Source organism: Neoarius graeffei, chromosome 25 (assembly GCF_027579695.1).
Source record: "Neoarius graeffei isolate fNeoGra1 chromosome 25, fNeoGra1.pri, whole genome shotgun sequence".
NCBI lineage: Eukaryota > Metazoa > Chordata > Actinopteri > Siluriformes > Ariidae > Neoarius > Neoarius graeffei.
The window spans coordinates 35126052-35146977 of record NC_083593.1 but is presented as its reverse complement, the minus strand read 5'-3'; the positions used below and the strand labels follow the sequence as shown (position 1 = coordinate 35146977).

At 42.4% G+C, this 20926-nt stretch overlaps 1 protein-coding gene across 1 annotated transcript; it reads left to right on the top strand.

Moving 5' to 3' along the window:
* Nucleotides 1–5175: 5175 nt before the first annotated feature.
* stoml3b (stomatin (EPB72)-like 3b) lies at nucleotides 5176–20926 on the top strand. The gene is made up of 7 exons (XM_060908324.1): nucleotides 5176–5272; nucleotides 13312–13415; nucleotides 17386–17458; nucleotides 18619–18701; nucleotides 19907–20110; nucleotides 20285–20419; nucleotides 20572–20926. Exons 1-7 carry the CDS (start codon nucleotides 5218–5220, stop codon nucleotides 20758–20760), a joined length of 843 nt encoding a protein of 280 aa, XP_060764307.1. The 5' UTR covers nucleotides 5176–5217; the 3' UTR covers nucleotides 20761–20926.

Genomic DNA, 20926 nt, shown 5'->3' with positions numbered 1-20926 from the left:
ACAAAGAAGAATCCCGCCCCTGCTGGGGAGGAGGAAGGGCGGATGGTCCCAGCTGCCAAAGATTCAGAGATGTACTTCTCCATGGCTTGCCTTTCGATGAGAGAGAGAATCGTCCTTTGGGTGGCACTGTCCCAGGTAGGAGGTCGATTCCACAGTCATAGAGTCTGTGAGGAGGAAGGGACACTGCTCAGGTCTTGCTGAAAACGAGTTTGAGATCCAGACATTCCAAAGGCACGTGAGAGAGGTCGGGGAACTTGCTGGGTGAAGACTGCGGTGGTTTGGCAGGAGGCAGAGCGGAGTTCAGACAGGAAGCTAGGCAGGACTGGCTCCAGCCTAGGATGGTGTTGTCAGCCCAGTTAAGGTGGGGGTTGTGCTGCGTTAACCATGGTAATCCTAGAACAATGGATACTTGGGGATTGTTCATGACGTGAAGCTGGATGGTTTCTGAGTGGTTACCAGAAATCCTTAGGGTGAGTGGGGCAGTAAGGTGAGTAATGCTGGTCAAGCCAGTGCCATTGAGTGTCAGGACAGTGAGAGGGACGTCAAGAGCAAGTAGCGGGATTCCCAGACGCTTCGCAGTGGCGGAGCAGATCAGGTTCCTGTCCGCCCCTGAGTCGATGAGGGCCTGGAGGTGGTGACACTGGTTGTCACGGATAATGATGACAGGAAGTAATGGACGATTAGCGGGGGACTGGTTCCGAGCGTTGCCCACCAGGGCCCTTTGATTCACTGGTGGGCTTGTCCTTTTAGCAGGCAGGCTCGGCAGATGTGTCCCAGCTGACCGCAGTAGAAGCAGGCCCCTGTGCTCCACAGGCGATGTCGTTCCTCCGCTGACACCCGAACCCGGTCTACCTGCATGGGTTCGACGGACGCGATGGGAAGTGGAGAGGAGATGAAGCTGGGGCGGTTCTTCTCTCTCCTCCATTGCTGGATCTGAGTGTCAATGCGGTTGGCGAGGTCCATGAGGCTGGAGAGGTCTGACGGCAGTTCTCGTGATACCAATTAGTCCTTGATGGCATTGGACAAGCAGTGCAGGAACACGTTGATCTGGGCATTCTCGTTCTAACCGCACAAAGCCACTAATGTCCGGAACTCGATGGCATAATCTGAGGTAGACCGGGAACCCTGCCGCAGCTCCATGAGCTCTCTGGCCGCCTCCCGGCCGGACAGAGCACAGTCAAAAGTTCGTCTCATCTCCTCAGAGAAATCCTTGAAACTGGAACAAAAGGGTGCATTGGCATCCCAGACCGCTGTTCCCTACTCTCTGGCCTTCCCGGTGAGGAGCGTTATTGTATATGCTACCCAGGAGTGTTCTGTGGGGAAGGCTAGAGGTTGCAGCTCTAGGATTAACAAACATTGAGACAAAAACGATCTGCAAGTACCTGGTTATCCATTGTAGGGCTGAGGCGCTGGAAGTCTCAGTTCGTGGAGAAAGGCGGTGGCAGGAGCTGAAGTAGGAGACGGCTGAGCAGGGGTAGGCATGGCTTGACAGCGCTGCATCTGCGTGGTGAGAAGGTTGAGTGCGTTGGACAGGGTGGCGAGGTTCTGGGTAATTTGTTGTAGGTCTTGTTGGTGGGTCCTGAGGAGAGTCCCTTGCTGCTGGATGGCCGTTCTCAGATGGGTGAGTTCCGCTGGATCCATGTTGGCCAGAACGTACTGTTAGGGGGCGGAGGAGGTATGGTGAAGTTAGGATCCAAAAGCAGAACACAGACAGTAATCCAATAAATAAGATGATTTAATACAGGGAAGAAAGGGCATGGCAAAAAGTAAACAAACAGGACAAAAACAAATGGCAAAAATAGTCCAGGCAAAATGAGAACAAACAACTTGACAAAAACATGAGACAGGCAAAGACAAAAACGCTAGCGCAAAAAAACCTGAACAAGAAAAGACCCTTAGTGCAAAAAAACATGAATCAGAAATAACCCTTAGTGAAAAAAAAACATGAAACAGAAAAATGCTAGTGCAAAAACCATAAACAAGAGAAAATTGCTAGAGAGAAAAACCATGAGAAGTAAGAGAGGCACAGAAACAGCTAGAGTAGCAAACGAGATCCGGATCGGCGCTGGCGTGAGATCCGTAATCTCCGGAGTGGATGTCCGGGGTGGAGCATGACACTGTTTATTCTGAAATAACTAGTGCTATCTATGTATTTCAGATTAGCAGAATTTCTTACACAGAAGAACCAAGGACTAAGTATGTATGGAAGAATAAGCCGCTCTGCTGTGTGTGTGTGTGTGTGTGTGTGTGTGTGTGAGAGAGAGAGAGAAAGAGTACACTATATGGCCAAAAGTATGTGGACACCTGACCCTGACACCCATACTCTCCAACACTCCATTTGCCTCCACTCTTCTGAAAAGACTTTCCATGAGATTTTGGCACATTTTGGATTTGCCCATTCAGCCACAAGTCGGCACAGACGTTGGGTGAGGAGACCTGGCATGTAGTTGGTGTTAAAATTGATCTCAAAGATGTTCAGTGGAGTTGAGATCAGGGCTCTGCAGGCCACTCAAGTTCTTCCACTCCAACCTTGGCAAACCATGTCTTCATGGACCTTGATTTGTGCACAGGAGCAGTGTCATGCTGGAACAAGTTTGAGTTCAGTGAAAGGAATTCTTAATGTGACAGCATACAAAAACATTCTAGACAATTGTGTGCTATCAACTTCGCTGCAACAGTTTGTGAAAAACCCATATTGCTGTGATGGTCAGACATCCCTATAGTTTTGGTCATATAGTGCACATACTTAGTACAAACTGAGTGGTTTTTGTTTTTTAGTCTAAACATTACTTAAAAAGCTGGACTGAGAGCATATTGGATAAAGCAGAAATGGAGTATTTTTCTTATCCATCCATCCATCCATCCATCCATCCATTATCTGTAACCACTTATCCTGTGCAGGGTCGCAGGCAAGCTGGAGCCTATCACAGGTGACTATGGGCGAGAGGCGGGGTACACCCTGGACAAGTTGCCAGGTTACTGTAGGGCCGACACATAGAGACAAACAACCATTCACACCTACGGCCAATTTAGAGCCACCGATTAGCCTAACCTGCATGTCTTTGGACTGTAAGGGAAACTGGAGCACCCGGAGGAAACCCATGCAGACACGGGGAGAACATGCAAACTCCACACAGAAAGGCCCCTGTCAGCCACTGAGCTTGAACCCAGAACCTTCTTGCTGTGAGGCAACAGTGCTAACCACTACAACACCCTGCCACCCTTATTTTTCTTATATTCTCTCATTTTATTTATGTATTAGTTACTGATCCAGTGAACAATACGCAACCTGCTGATTATTGGATTTTGGGAAGTATGAAGAAGCAGAGGAAGGGAGAAATACAACCGCGATTCCAAAAAAGTTGGGACAAAGTACAAATTGTAAATAAAACGGAATGCAATGATGTGGAAGTTTCAAAATTCCATATTTTATTCAGAATAGAACATAGATGACATATCAAATGTTTAAACTGAGAAAATGTATCATTTAAAGAGAAAAATTAGGTGATTTTAAATTTCATGACAACAACACATCTCAAAAAAGTTGGGACAAGGCCATGTTTACCACTGTGAGACATCCTCTTTTCTCTTTACAACAGTCTGTAAACGTCTGGGGACTGAGGAGACAAGTTGCTCAAGTTTAGGGATAGGAATGTTAACCCATTCTTGTCTAATGTAGGATTCTAGTTGCTCAACTGTCTTAGGTCTTTTTTGTCGTATCTTCCGTTTTATGATGCGCCAAATGTTTTATATGGGTGAAAGATCTGGACTGCAGGCTGGCCAGTTCAATACCCGGACCCTTCTTCTACGCAGCCATGATGCTGTAATTGATGCAGTATGTGGTTTGGCATTGTCATGTTGGAAAATGCAAGGTCTTCCCTGAAAGAGATGTCATCTGGATGGGAGCATATGTTGCTCTAGAACCTGAATATACCTTTCAGCACTGATGGTGTCTTTCCAGATGTGTAAGCTGCCCATGTCACACGCACTAATGCAACCCCATACCATCAGAGATGCAGGCTTCTGAACTGAGTGCTGATAACAACTTGGGTCGTCCTTCTCCTCTTTAGTCCGAATGACACGGCGTCCCTGATTTCCATAAAGAACTTCAAATTTTGATTCATCTGACCACAGAACAGTTTTCCACTTTGCCACAGTCCATTTTAAATGAGCCTTGGCCCAAAGAAGACGTCTGCGCTTCTGGATCATGTTTAGATACGGCTTCTTCTTTGAACTATAGAGTTTTAGCTGGCAACGGCGGATGGCACAGTGAATTGTGTTCACAGATAATGTTCTCTGGAAATATTCCTGAGCCCATTTTGTGATTTCCAATACAGAAGCATGCCTGTATGCGATGCAGTGCCGTCTAAGGGCCTGAAGATCACGGGCACCCAGTATGATTTTCCGGCCTTGACCCTTATGCACAGAGATTCTTCCAGATTCTCTGAATCTTTTGATGATATTATGCACTGTAGATGATGATATGTTCAAACTCTTTGCAATTTTACACTGTTGAACTCCTTTCTGATATTGCTCCACTATTTGTCGGCGCAGAATTAGGGGGATTGGTGATCCTCTTCCCATCTTTACTTCTGAGAGCCGCTGCCACTCCAAGATGTTCTTTTTATACCCAGTCATGTTAATGACCTATTGCCAATTGACCTAATGAGTTGCAATTTGGTCCTCCAGCTGTTCCTTTTTTGTACCTTTAATTTTTCCAGCCTCTTATTGCCCCTGTCCCAACTTTTTTGAGATGTGTTGCTGTCATGAAATTTCAAATGAGCCAATATTTGGCATGAAATTTCAGAATGTCTCACTTTTGACATTTCATATGTTGTCTATGTTCTATTGTGAATACAATATCAGTTTTTGAGATTTGTAAATTATTGCATTCCGTTTTTATTTACCGTACAATTTGTACTTTGTCCCAACTTTTTTGGAATCGGGGTTGTACTAGACTTAATGTCTGAGTAATGGATGGATATTACCATAAATATTTTAGCAATTCTAATCAGATGAGAGACCACATTCATATCTGTGAAAGTAAAAACATATCAAGTCATGAGGTAATTTTCTCCATCTGATATTTCATAATGGCACTCCTTCCATAAAGCCACACCTCTGAAACATAGAGTGTTTTAAAGCAATAAGCACTTCCCTCAGAGTCTTAGACAGCTCTACACATGCACACACACTTCTACAGGGATACTTTACTGCATGAAAATGGAGAGTCAAGTAGGGAGAAGAAGTACGAGTAAGCAAGACATACTTAGTAAGTCAATATCAAATTTTCTATTTCACTGATCATGCTTTTCCTTCTAATATCTCATGTACCCACCTTTTTTCTGGTTCCATTTATGCATAAAATATTGTACAGTATGCATGATAATGTTCTTTTTTTAACAATGTCTTTATGAATTTTTCATTATACAAACATCAGAAATATTATGTGATATTTTACACTGCAAGTTTTTTTTACTTTAACACCCCCCCACACACATTCATTCTCTCTCTTTATATTTCCTTGCATTTAGATCGAAAATCAATATAAAGCAGGAAAACTTACCTGCTAATTTCCTTATAACACAAATGGTACCTGAGACTAATATATTTTTGAATGAAATTATACATTTCTGCATTAAAAATACTGTAAAGAGTAGTAAACAGTAATAAATTAAACAAAGTCAATATCTGGTGTGATGACTCTGCTTCGACGACATTTTTACTTGGTCTTGTCTCAGTCTCAGACATACAGTGGTGCTTGAAAGTTTGTAAACCCTTTAGAATTTTCTATATTTCTGCATAAATATGACCTAAACATCAGATTTTCACACAAGTCCTAAAAGTAGATAAAGAGAACCCAGTTAAACAAATGAGACAAAAATATTATACTTGGTCATTTACTTATTGAGGAAAATTATCCAATATTACATATCTGTGAGTGGCAAAAGTATGTGAACATTTGCTTTCAGTATCTGGTGTGACCCCCTTGTGCAGCAATAACTGCACACCGGCTTGGAGGAATTTTAGCCCGTTCCTCCGTACAGAACAGCTTCAACTCTGGGATGTTGGTGGGTTTCCTCACATGAACTGCTCGCTTCAGGTCCTTCCACAACATTTCGATTGGATTAAGGTCAGGACTTTGACTTGGCCATTCCAAAACATTAACTTTAATGTTAATTAATTAACTTCTTTAACCACTCTTTGGTAGAACGACTTGTGTGCTTAGGGTCGTTGTCTTGCTGCATGACCCACCTTCTCTTGAGATTCAGTTCATGGACAGATGTCCTGACATTTTCCATTAGAATTCACTGGTATAATTCAGAATTCATTGTTCCATCAATGATGGCAAGCCATCATGGCCCAGATGCGCAAAACAGGCCCAAACCATGATACCGGTACTACCACCGCCATGTTTCACAGATGGGATAAGGTTCTTATGCTGGAATGCAGTGTTTTCCTTTCTCCAAACATAATGCTTCTCATTTAAACCAAAAAGCTCTATTTTGGTCTCCTCCGTCCACAAAATATTTTTTCCAATAGCCTTCTGGCTTGTCAACGTGATCTTTAGCAAACTGCAGACGAGCAGCAATGTTCTTTTTAGAGAGCAGTAGCTTTCTCCTTGCAACCCTGCCATGCACACCATTGTTGTTCAGTGTTCTCCTGATGGTGGACTCATGAACATTAACATTAGCCAATGTGAAAGAGGCCTTCAGTTGCTTAGAAGTTACCCTGGGGTCCTTTGTGACCCCGCCGACTATTACACACCTCACTCTTGGAGTGATCTTTGTTGGTCGACCACTCCTGGGGAGGGTAACAATGGTCTTGAATTTCCTCCATTTGTACACAATCTGTCTGACTGTGGATTGGTGGAGTCCAAACTCTTTAGAGATGGTTTTGTAACCTTTTCCAGCCTGATGAGCATCAACAACGCTTTCTCTGAGGTCCTCAGAAATCTCCTTTGTTCGTGCCATGATACACTTCCACAAACATGTGTTGTGAAGATCAGACTTTGATAGATCCCTGTTCTTTAAATAAAACAGGGTGCCCACTCACACCTGATTGCCATCCCATTGATTGAAAACACCCGACTCTAATTTCACCTTCAAATTAACTGCTAATCCTAGAGGTTCACATACTTTTGCCACTCACAGATATGCAATATTGGATCATTTTCCTCAATAAATAAATGAACAAGTATCATATTTTTGTCTCATTTGTTTAACTGGGTTCTCTTTATCTACTTTTAGGACTTGTGTGAAAATCTGATGATGTTTTAGGTCATATTATTCATGCAGAAATATAGAAAATTTTAAAGGGTTCACAAACTTTCAAACACAACTGTAGAGGATTCTGGATTTTATTTCAAGACCAGACAAGACTACAACTGTGGGGATTTCACTAAATTGCCTATGCATTGTCCGATTTAATTTTAAACATCGTTACTGTGATTAGATGTAAAATGTCCTGCTTCAAATGTGACCAGTAACGTGATTCATTGCTAATTTGAACATTTTCTTCCTGTTAATGGCTGTCACTCCTCCTCCTCATCATCATCATCATCATATTCCCTTTGTGGAGTGTCCTCCTTAGGGCGCTTCTCTCTTGGTAGGAAGAATCCTATCGAGCAGTTGCAAGAACCCTGATTTATCCATCATTTTACGTCTTATCTGTTCTGTGTCTAAACCCAAAAGTTTTTCAAATTTTGACCACTTAGAAGAGCTTGTGTTGCACAATAATTGTTTTGGGAGTTCATTGTTGCCTATACAACATATGTGTGTAATATATCTTAATTGCTGTTTATGGCAGAACAGTTTATTGGGAAGGGTCTTTGTTTTCTCACGTAGTTCCGCATTTGATATTTCAAAGCTCCAGTCTATCTTTCCCTTAATATCTTTATCTTGATTATTTCTATCGGGGGGCGGCACAGTGGTGTAGTGGTTAGCGCTGTCGCCTCACAGCAAGAGGGTCTGGGTTCGAGCCCCGTGGCCGGCGAGGGCCTTTCTGTGCGGAGTTTGCATGTTCTCCCCATGTCCGCGTGGGTTTCCTCCAGGTGCTCCGGTTTCCCCCACAGTCCAAAGACATGCAGGTTAGGTTAACTGGTGACTCTAAATTGACCGTAGATGTGAGTGTGAATGGTTGTCTGTGTCTATGTGTCAGCCCTGTGATGACCTGGCGACTTGTCCAGGGTGTACCCTGCCTTTTGCCCGTAGTCAGCTGGGATAGGCTCCAGCTTGCCTGCGACCCTGTAGAACAGGATAAAGCGGCTACAGATAATGAGATGAGATGAGATTTCTATCGGGTGTGTTTTTGCGCTTAAATCCACCTTTTACCATTTTACGGAGGAGGCCATGCCATACAACTTCAATTTTACTAATTTCTCATGCATTTAACTGCCATACCTATACACTGTACAACAGCCTTGATCGAACACATGCTGTGAGGAACTTTACTCTAGTTGATAGATGGATGCGATGGTCAGTTAGAATGTGTTTTAGCTCATTCCATTTTTGAAAAGCAGCTCCAATCCTAGTACCAAGGAATGCAGAATTGTCACCAGAGTTCATGATGGTATATCCAAGGTATTTAAAGCTATGGACATTTTTGATCTTGTTATCACCAAGGCAAATGAGACACTCCTTACTTTTCACCTCCTCATCCACATTAAAGGCCATCGTCTCCGTCTTAACATAAGACGTTTGCAATCAAAAGCGAGTACAAGTGTTGTCATAAATCTGCAGAACATTTGAAGCTCTTCAATGGATTCTGCCAAAATGGCTAAGTCATCAGCATATAGAAGTTCTGTTATCCGATTTTCCCCATTTGCTCGCGCTTTCTTACGTAGTTCTCGTGGCGACACCTCATTTAGGATACAATACCTTCTCGCCCCCCTTTACACACACTGATCTGGTCCTGGCCTTGACTTGGTCTCACCCTGCTTTGGTCTTGGTTTTGATTTGATCTCAACTCCTCAAATTCTTGGTCTTGTCTTGGTCTCGATACACTTTGGTTTTAGTCACATCTTGGTTTCGGTTTAGGTGGTCTTGACTATAACAGGAATGATGACTATGATTAGAGACAGTGCCATTGCACCTGCACACACAAATCAACATATGAACTAAGTCAGAGGTAATGAGAAGCAGTTACTGAATAGTCAGAGAAAACTTCCTGAAAAACTGAAATGCTGCTTTATGATTATGTATAGTATGTATTTATGTATTTCAAGTCAAGTCAAGTCAACTTTGTCAAATATGCTATACATGCTCGACATACAGCACAGATGAAATTTCAGTCCTCTCTAACCCACAGTGCAAACAGGCAATGCAATAAATAAAAATAGAATAATTGAAAAAACAACAACAATATAAACAGTATAAACACTCTAGATATGAACTAGACATAGACTAAACACTCAGACAAATAATATAAACAGTATAAATAAACAGTATAAACACTAGATAAAACAAGACATAGACTAAACACTCAGACAATATAAACAGTGTAAACACTAGATAAGAACTACACACAGACTAAACACTCAGACAATATAAACAGTATAAACACTCTAGATATGAACTAGACGTAGACTAAACACTCATATATACATACGGTACATATACACACACACACACACACACACACACACACAAATTGGTTCAAATAACCAAATAACCAAACAGTCCTTAACTTTCAGTTTTTTGCACTTAAAAGACAAAAGTATTTGTTTTCTTATTTTATACTGAGACATACAAAAGGGGCTAAATGTATCACTTCTGTCTGCTCACCCTTGATAAGACAATACATGAAGTTCATGGAACTAAACTCTTACAACAGGAAAGATGTTTAACCAATCCCATTTATGATTTTACTGCATGCTGAGCAAACAGCTTTCTTTCTAGGCTGTCAGCCATTGTTCAACTTTACACACACACACACACACACACACACACACATTGACATGACTTTTGTACCCTCTTATGTAGTCCTGGTAACACATAATAAAGAAGAGCAGAATGAAAGGAAATAGCACTCAAACTGGAAACTAAGAGCTTTGAAACATGAATGTAAGTGATATTTAGGGCACTAAACTAGTAATATACATAAATAAAATATCTCAATAAGATATTTTAGAACTAAAACTATATATAAATATTTCACTCCAGTCTTTAAGATTTAACTTTATCAGGCCAAAGTGTGATGATAATTTATTTGGCTCTTTTATAAAGTATTAATGTATGGTGGCATCCATCAGTCGTGTCGACTATGGTATCGCGTGGTACAATGTTGGCTGTGGCTGTAGAGGCCGATTCTTGATGTACAGTCTCGCCCACAGGTTGGGCAGACATGGTTGTTGGTTGTTACTGGACTGCTCCTTCTGGGCTGCTGCTGCTGTATCCTTCTCTGTCTTCTTTCAGCAGAATGACGTGTTAGGGTTTCTTCATGCTCTCGAAGGCTCTCGTGGTGCTTCCAAGCAGTTCTGGCGAGGGCGATGGTCTCCCATGACTGGAGGTTAAATCTGAGGGCTTTGAGATCACACTTGCAGATGTCTTTGTAGCACAGCTTTGGTCTGCCTGTTGGGTGTTTGCCACTTATCAGTTCTCCATAGAGGAGGTCCTTTGAGATGTGCCCATTGTCCATTGCCTGGCTGTTGACTGCATTCTGCTTCGGGCAGATCTCAAACTTTCCAGACTCTCTTGGATTGGGTTGCTTTTGTATGTGATCAGGGCTTCCCTCTTCTCTTCAATAAAGGGCATCAGGATTTCTGAGGAGGCTTCAAACCAATCAGCAGTTCTGGCTGTCTTTTTTCCAAAAACTGACATGACTGCTTGGTAGATGGAGTCTCGAAAGTGGGCCCATCTCTGTGGTGTGTTGCCCGAGGGTGGGTTTTCTAGGCTGTTCAGTAGGGCTTGATTGAATTCTTCTACTCTTTCCTGGATGCGAGCCTTCCCTGTGTCAATATGGGGTTTTCCGGGTTTCTTGGACTGGTGGATCTTCTTTGCCCGGAGCTTGACCATACTTCCTACAAGCAAGTGATCTGTGTCACACTCTGCACTCTTGTAGCTGCGAGTCACTCTGATGTTTGAGAGGTTGCTATGTCTGGTGATGATCAAGTTGATCTGGTGCCATTGTTTGGAGTGGGGGTGACGCCAGGAGACCCGGGGTTGTGGCTTGGTGTTGAAGAAGGTGTTGCTTATGCAGAGGCTTTGGTGACAGCAGAACTCCAACAGGTGCTGGCCATTTTCATTTGCCTTACCGACTCCAAAATGGCCCAGGCAAAATGGCCAGGTATCATGGTCCGCGCCAACTCTGGTGTTGAAGTCACCGAGGATAAACATGGCCTCGTTTCTGGGGATTCTTTCAACCACAGCGCTGAGGTCATCATAAAACCGATCCTTTATTTCACTAGCAGAGATAAGTATTGGTGCATATGCACTAATGAGGTGCACAGGTCCAGCTGAGGTGTGGAGCTGTAGAGAGAGAATCCTCTCTGATCCTTTAATAGGTGGTATGATGGAATTCAGCAAGGTGTTATGGATGGCAAAGCCGACTCCGTGTTCTCTTATTTCTTATATTGCTTTCCCTTGCCAGAAGAAGGTAAAGTTCTTCCTTTTCAAGGATCCAGATTCCAGCAGCCTAGTCTCTTGTAATGCAGTGATGTCTATCTTCAGGCGGCTAAGCTCCAAGTTGATGACTGCGGTCTTGTGAGTGTCATCTACAAACTCAAGGTCGTCAGTCAGGCCAGGGGTCATTGCCCGTACATTCCAGGTGCCCAGCTTTAGAGCGAAAGGTTAAATAAAATATCTCAATAAGATATTTTAGAACTAAAACTATATATAAATATTTTGCTCCAGTCTTTAAGATTTAACTTTATCAGGCCAAAGTGTGACGATAGTTTATTTGGCTCTTTTATAAAGTATTAATGTATATATGTACGAATATTAAATATTTGACAATGCATAATACATTCTTAACTGGAACTGAGAAAGGAGCACAAGGCTTTAGTGTTGCTTAATAAAACACATCCTCTTTGGTGTGTCAGAGTGCAATGCTCTCTTTCATAACATCATCACATGATTAAATCAACAATAAAAAAATCAGTGTACATGACAATAACTTCTCATAGGCTGTGAGCTGTTCTGTACCCAGAGCACGCGTTTGAACCATGTAACTCAACCAAGGCTTGCAATATCCACTGATATGGGATATTACGTTGTGGGAGAAAAAAAAATTAATACAGTAAGAAAGTATAATGTAATGATTTAAAATTAAAGGCAGTATAAAAAGGAGGAACAGATATAAATATTAACTGGCAACTCATCATCTCTAGCCGCTTTATCCTTCTACAGGGTCGCAGGCAAGCTGGAGCCTGTCCCAGCTGACTATGGGCGAAAGGCGGGGTACACCCTGGACAAGTCGCCAGGTCATCACAGGGCTGACACATAGACACAGACAAACATTCACATTCACACCTACAGTCAATTTAGAGTCACCAGTTAACCTAACCTGCATGTCTTTGGACTGTGGGGGAAACCGGAGCACCCGGAAGAAACCCACGCGGACAACATGCAAACTCCGCACAGAAAGGCCCTCGCTGGCCACGGGGCTCGAACCCGGACCTTCTTGCTGTGAGGCGACAGCGCTAACCACTACACCACCGTGCCGCCAACTGGCAACTAATTTAATAAAAATAATTTTAAAATTATTGTGTCACTAATATTTTAAAACAAAGATATTCAGTCCATAGACACTATACAGATGAATTGGCTAAGTGGCTCACAGTACACTGTCAGAAATAGGGGTACAGTAGGAGCCCATTTCTGTCCCCCAAGGTACAGTCTACACTAATGTACCCCCTATGGCTCATTATTGGACCTCAAGGTAACTATATGTACCTTTTTAGGGCCAAAGAGGTACATGTATGTTCCCAATCAGTATATAAAGGGTACAGATAAATACCTTAGAGGGTACTGCCCCTGTAACAAACTGTTGTACCCCTAAAGATGCATGTACAGTAATGTACTTTATTTTCTGAGAGTGTAGTGAACTCAGGGCAGTGAGAAACAAGAAGACAGAAAATATTTTGAAAATATACAGGTGATTCCAGGATAAGACCAAAGACCACTGATCCATAGGAAGTGAGTTTATAAATAAAAATGCAAAATGTGGCTCCCCACATTTCCTTTCCATTTTAGAATATCCAGAAACTTTAATTAACTATTTGATAGACATGAAAATTGTATGAATGCAACAGACACTGAATTCTGTGTTACTCTCTCTCTCTCTCTCTCTCTCTCTCTCTCTCGGCTACAGATGAGAGTAAATCGGGCCTTGGCACCTGTGGATGGATCCTTGTTATCCTCTCAGCATTTTTCACAGCGCTGTTCTTCCCAGTCACAATCTTTATTTGCCTCAAGGTACAAAAACACACATTTTTAATGGCACATGTGATAAATGTATATCTAGTTTATCTGACAGAAACGTGCAAATAGAGAGCTGTTTTTATGGCTATTCACTCTAGATGTGGTTATGCATGGTAATAAGCATCAAATAGACAAAAAAAGAAGGAATCTGGAATGAAAATGCAGTCAATTTCAAAATTATTGGCACCCTTTGAATGGACAGACAAAAAGAATTTTGTAAAAGAAACATGAAATTTAAAAAAAAATCCTATAATGCCTTTTATTTAATATTAGCATTTTTTTCTAAAAGTATTATCAGAATTATTGACTCAAGAATATTTATGAAAGAATATGTATATTCAGCCTTGAAAATGTTTTTAATTGCTCTTCATATCCAGAAACTCCTTTGTTGCCTTTTAACAAATATGAAGTTCATCTCATCTCATTATCTCTAGCCGCTTTACAGTATCCTGTTCTACAGGGTTGCAGGCAAGCTGGAGCCTATCCCAGCTGACTACGGGCAAAAGGCGGGGTACACCCTGGACAAGTCGCCAGGTCATCATAAGGCTGATACATAGACAACCATTCACACTCACATCTACGGTCAATTTAGAGTCACCATTTAACCTAACCTGCATGTCTTTGGACTGTGGGGGAAACCGGAGCACCCAGAGGAAACCCACGTGGACAACATGCAAACTCTGCACAGAAAGGCCCTCGCCGGCCACGGGGCTCGAACCTGGACCTTCTTGCTGTGAGGCGACAGTGCTAACCACTACACCACCGTGCCACCCCATAATAATAATAATAATAATCAGCTCCTGACGCTGTGCTCAATGATAAAGAAACCATCAAGAACCTGGATCCAGAAACTGCATACAAGTATCTTGGCGTGGACGAGAGTGACAACATCAAGCACGAGCTGATGAAGACCAAGATCTCCAAAGAATTCTATCGGTGTGTGCAACTAGTCCTCAAGTCAGAGCTCAACTCCAAGAACAAGATCACAGCCATCAACAGCCTGGCCATCCCGATCATCCCGTACAGCTTTGGCATCATATTGTGGACAAACTGGGAGCTTAAGAACATGGACCGCAAGACTAGAAAGCTCCTCACGATGTACGACCTTCTGTATCCTAGAGCAGATGTTGAGCATTTATATATCTCGCGCCGTCTAGGAGGCCGAGGACTACTAGAGCTTGAGTCCTCAGAGGAGGGTGCCATAGTTGGATTGTGTGAGTACTTGGAACGGACCGAAGGGCGCCTCCTGTGACTCTTGTGAGCATACTAAAAAGACCTGGGTGAACACAAGTCAGTCATGAAGAGAGACTGTGAGATCAAAAGGAGGTACAGTTTACTACCCAAGACCACGAGTGCTAGCAGCGAGACCACTAAGAAACTACTCCGCATCAAGATCATGGAGGCCAGAATGCAGTGCTACAAGGAGAAACCACTGCACAGTCAGTTCTTTACCAGCCTGGACAGGCCATACGTTGACAAAGCGCAGACACACGTGTGGCTCCGAAGTGCAGGACTCAAGGGTGAAACTGAGAGCCTCATCGCAGCCGGAGAAGACCAGGCCTTGAACACCTGTCACCACCAGAAATATGTCATGGGCATGTAGGTCAACAGCAAGTGCCGTCTGTATGGTGAAGCTGAGGAGACCGTCAGCCACATAGTGTCTGGATGCTGGGTACTGGCCCCAAAAGAGTACCTCGAGCGACACAACAGGGTTGGTACCTACATGCACTGGGCGCTGTGTCAGGGTGTTCCTGTGGTGGACAGTTGGCACCAACACAAGCCAGACGTGGTTGTCGACAATGGAGACTGCATGGTCATGTGGGATAAGACAGTGCCCACAGACTGAACCATAGCCGCCAACAGGCCGGACATTGCATTCCAGGATAAAAAGAACAAAACATGCATGTTTATCAACATAGCCATCCTGGAAGACAACAACATACTGAGCAAGGAGGCCAAAAAGATCATCAAGTACAAAGATCTGGAGATCAAGGTGCAATGCATGTGGAACATGAAGATATGAGTGGCCCCAATAGTAGTAGGCGCACTGGGGACTATCAAGACTGGGTTCCAAGACCAGTTGGACAAACTCCCATGCAAGATGAGTGCGAAAGAGATCCAGAAGATCGCACTCCTTGGGACAGCACACATCCTTCGATGAATCCTCAGCTGAATACCTACAGTGGTATGCAAAAGTTTGGGCACCCCTGGTCAAAATTGCTGTTACTGTGAACAGTTAAGCAAGTTGAAGATGAAATGATCTCCAAAAGGCATAAAGTTAAAGATTCCCTTTATATTTTAAGCAAAAACTTTTTTTTAATTTTCATCTTTTGCATTTTCAAAATGACAAAAAAGGAAAAGGGCCCGAAGCAAAAGTTTGGGCACCCTGCATGGTTAGTACCTAGTAACACCCCCTTTGGCAAGTATCACAGCTTGTAAACACTTTTTGTAGCCAGCTAATAATCTTTCAGTTCTTACCTGGGGGATTTTCACACATTCGTCCTTGCAAAAGGCTTCCAGTTCTACAAGTTTCTTGGGCTGTCTTGCATGCACTGCTCTTTTGAGATCTATCCACAGATTTTCAATGATGTTTAGGTCAGGGGACTGTGAGGGCCAGGGCAAAACCTTCAGCTTCTGCCTCTTGAGGTATTCCATTGTAGATTTTAAGGTGTGTTTTGGAACATCGTCTTATTGTAGGACCCATCCTCTTTTTAACTTCAACTTTTTTACAGATGGTGTGATGTTTGCTTCCAGAATTTGCTGGTATTTATTCGAATCCATGCTTCCCTCGACCAATGAAATGTGCCCTGTGCCACTGGCTGCAACACAACCCCAAAGCATGATCGTCCACACCCATGCTTCAGAGTTGGAGGGGTGTTCTTTTCCTGGAATTTGGCACCCTTTTTTCTCCAAGCATACCTTTGCACATTGTGGGCAAAAAGTTCTATTTTGATTTCATCAGTCCACAGGACTTGTTTCCAAAATGCATCAGGCTTATTTAGATGTTCACTTGCAAATTTCAGACGCTGAATTTTGTGGCTAGGATGCAGGAACGGTTTTCTTCTGATGACTCTTCCATGAAGGTCATATTTGTTCAGGTGTCGCTGCATAGTAGAACAGTGCACCACCACTCCAGGGTCTGCTAAATCTTTCTGAAGGTCTTTTGCAGTCAAACAGGGGTTTTTATTTGCCTTTCTAGCAATCCAACGAGCAGTTCCTTCAGAAAGTTTTCTTGATCTTCCAGACCTCACCTTGATCGCCACTGTTTCTGTTAACTGCCATTTCTTAATAACATTATAATCTGAGGAAACAGCTACCTGAAAACACTTTGCTACATTCTTGGAGCCTTCTCCTGCTTTGTGAGCATCAATTATTTTATTATTCAGAATGCAAGGAAGATGCTTAGAGGAGCCAGTGGCTGTTGATTTTAGGGACAAGTTTGAGGAGTCAGAGAATTTATACAGCTTTGAAATCTGCATCATCTGACCTTTCCTAACGAAGAATTTGAACAAGCCACAGCTCAATAAGCTAATTAAGGTCTGGAACCTTGGTAAAAGTTACCTGAGAACTCAAATGTATTGGGGTGGCCAAACTTTCGCATGATGTTCCTTTTCTTTTTTTCACTTTCCAATTGTACAAAACAAAAATAATACACAAATCTTGCAGAAAACGCTGAAAAGAAATGTCGTCTTTACCTTTATGTCTTTTGGTGATCAGTTCATCTTCTGCTCACTTAACTATTCACAGTAACAGCCATTTTCAGTAAGGGTGCCCAGACTTTTGCATGCCACTGTATCTGATCAAAAAGCCTGAGAGGCCTGGTTGACCTCTGGCAAACGAACCAGCATGCTGTACCCCAGCGCGCTAAGAGGAGGATGGATAATAATAATAATAATAATAATAATAATAATAATAATAATAATAATAATAATAATAATAATTGTGTTTTATTACTCTCTTTTAGATTGTTAAAGAATATGAACGAGCTGTAATATTCAGACTTGGCCGTATCACAGCTAAAAAGCCAAAGGGACCCGGTAAGCCTGTCTACTACTTCAAATATGACAACCAGGCTTTCACGCCTTTCAGCGTTTGGTTTGCATACTGTATTTAGCTGAAGCTGTTGTCAATTGTTTGGATGGAGAGCTCTCCAAAATTTACTTCCAATGACACAACATTTATAAACGGGTGACAACTTAAAGGAAAAAAATCATCATCAAGTATCACATAAAGCTGTCTAAAATGTCACTATGAAATCTCCCATACATGTTCAACTGAGCAGAGATCTCATGACTGTGAAGGCAATAACATACACTGATCAACCATAACATTAAAACCACTGAGAGGAGAAGTAAATAACATTGATTACTTCATTACAATGGCACCTGTCAAGAGGTGGGATATATTAGGCAGCAAGAGAACAGTCAGTTCTTGAAGTTGATGTGTTGGAAGCAGGAAAAATGGACAACTTTGACAAGGGCCAAATTGTGATGGCAAGATTACTGGGTCTGAGCATCTCCAAAATGGCCCATCTTGTGGGGTGTTCCTGGTATGTAGTGGTTAGACCGACAAAAAGTGGTCTGAGGAAGGACAAATGGTAAACTGGTGACAGGGTCATGGGTGTCGAAGGCTCACTGATTTGCATAGCAGGGCATGAAGGCTAGCCCATATGGTCCAATCCCACAGAAGAGCACAAACTGCTGAAAAAGTTAATGCTGACACCTTTCTGTTTTAGTGGAAATGGCAAGATGTGGCAACTGATTGTTCTCTTGCTGATTAATATATCCCAACCCTTGACAGGTGCCACTGTAATGAGATAATCAACGTTACTCACTTCACCTGTCAGTGGTTTTAATATTATGGCTGATCAGTGTATGATGTACATATTCATCAATCATTTATTGTAGATGGAGACATTGTCATCATAGAAGACGCCACTCCCAGTTGGACAGAAATGTCTCATCATTCGCAAAAAGTGATCAGAATAACTTTGTATTGATTTGCATTTACCCTTCCCTCTAAGGGGGATAAGCTCAACCCAAACCATGCTGACAAAAAAGCACAACAAAGACACCTTTTTTCCCCTCTATCATTAATTTGCCACCCATATGTATATTAGCAGCCTAACTGTTACTGTTAATATAAATGTACAATAAAAAGTGCTGAACTTGTGACTGCTTTTTTCTGCCATTTCTAGGTATCTTCTTCATCCTTCCCTGCACTGACAGTTTTGTCAAGGTGGATATGAGAACAGTATCATTTGACATTCCTCCTCAAGAGGTATGTTAGACTGAGGATCCAATCACGAGCATTGGACAAAAGTGCATATACAATACATACTGTACAATCATTTAACATTCGTTGATTTAATACTAGATTTTACACTTGGGGGAGGAAGCGGACAGAGACATAGCCAAGATTATATACTTCATGACACCACTTCTACTCTCATGTTATAAAAATAAAAGCATCAAAGACACTGGCTGTACCTTATAACGCATCAAGATATCATCTGGTCCACATCAGTTTACTGTAATAAATTGACCAAAGACATACAAGAGTGGTAGAAAATGAGTATATTTTTGACAGACCCCTGGCTGCAGAGCAAAAAGACCATAGCGTGGATAGGGACCTGATCCAGCACCTCATACTTGGAGTAAGGTCAAGGAAAAAAAAAAAGGGAGGGGGGCACCCATTGTGTTTCAGGCTGGATAAGTGTGCCTAAATGTGTTGTTTCATGTTGTACAGGGTTGTGTGGGTGTTGAGGTTACGCTTAGGGTTGGGATTGTCAGAAGGGTATCAATTATTAAATATTAAATAGGTGTTTAATGTACAGGGAAAACATTTTGAGCAATGTTTGCATCTTTAGAATTTTGTTCAAAATGTTGTATTCAGTATATACACTTAAAGTTTTATTTAATTGGTTGTCATGCCATAAAATGCAACATGACATTTATTTGAGAAAATCCCACTATAATTCCAATTTTAAAGACTCACTACCCCCATTTCACCACTTATAAAATTGCCTATGCATATAATACATTAAATATATTTTGTATTTTCATATTATGATCCGGCGACACGGTGGTGTAGTGGTTAGCACTGTCGCCTCACAGCAAGAAGGTCCTGGGTTTGAGCCCAGCAGCCGGCGAGGGCCTTTCTGTGTGGAGTTTACATGTTCTCCCTGTGTCTGTGTGGGCTTTCTCCGGGTGCTCCGGTTTCCCCCACAGTCCAAAGACATGCAGGTTAGGCTAATTGGTGGCTCTAAATTGACTGTAGGTGTGAATGTGAGTGTGAATGGTAGTTTGTCTCTGTGTCAGCCCTGCGATAACCTGGCGACTTGTCCAGGGTGTACCCTGCCTCTCGCCCATAGTCAGCTAGGATAAGCTCCAGCTTGCCTGCAACCCAGTAGAACAGGATAAGCAGCTACAGATAATAGACGGATGGATGTTATGGTCCTCCCTCATCAATTGTCTTGTTCATAGATTCTGACAAAGGACTCAGTGACAATAAGTGTGGACGGAGTGGTGTATTTCCGGGTGAGTGATCCCATAGACTCTGTGGCAAATGTCAGCAATGCTGATTACTCCACACGCCTGCTTGCCCAGACTACCCTGAGGAACGTTTTGGGGACCAAGAACCTAGCTGAGGTTCTGTCAGACCGTGAAAGTATCTCTCAAAGCATGCAGGTGAGAAAAAGACACAGGTCATAAGTATGAGACATAAGTACATTCGACAACAGACTCCATCTATTTTTCTATCTATTTATCCATTTCACATGGCAGGGAATAATTTACTAATTTCTTACGTCTTCATTTATTGATTCATTTTTCTTAAAAATACAACCAACACTCTTTTTACAGACGACTTTGGATGAGGCCACAGACTCTTGGGGCATTAAGGTGGAGCGTGTGGAAATAAAGGATGTAAAGCTACCTCATCAGCTTCAGAGGGCCATGGCAGCTGAGGCTGAGGCAGCCCGTGAGGCTAGAGCTAAGGTTAGAGTCTTCAACCTGCAAGAATAAAACTGATGTGTTCTGGTTATTTTGACACGCATTCATATTGCTCGATAATCCTCATCAATCAATCAATCAATCAATCATGAACCTTATTTTTCTGAAATTTTAAACTGTGTCTTTTCTTTGTCCAGGTGATCGCAGCAGAGGGAGAGATGAATGCTTCACGTGCTCTGAAAGAGGCTTCTCTGGTGATTGCTGAATCTCCCTCTGCCCTACAGCTACGCTACCTGCAGACCCTCAACACCATCGCTGCTGAGAAGAACTCCACCATCATCTTCCCACTGCCCATTAACCTCCTGGATCACTTAATGAAAAAATGAAGTCAGATATTGACAGACAAGCTGATTCCAGATATGAATGTTTATGTTTTGCTTTTTGATTAAGAAGACTATGTATTACTTTGAACTTCAGTGGCAAAATATTGCCGGTACTATGTGGTGTTCTGTGAAAACTGATTCCTAAAAACACATTAAAAAAAAAAAACCC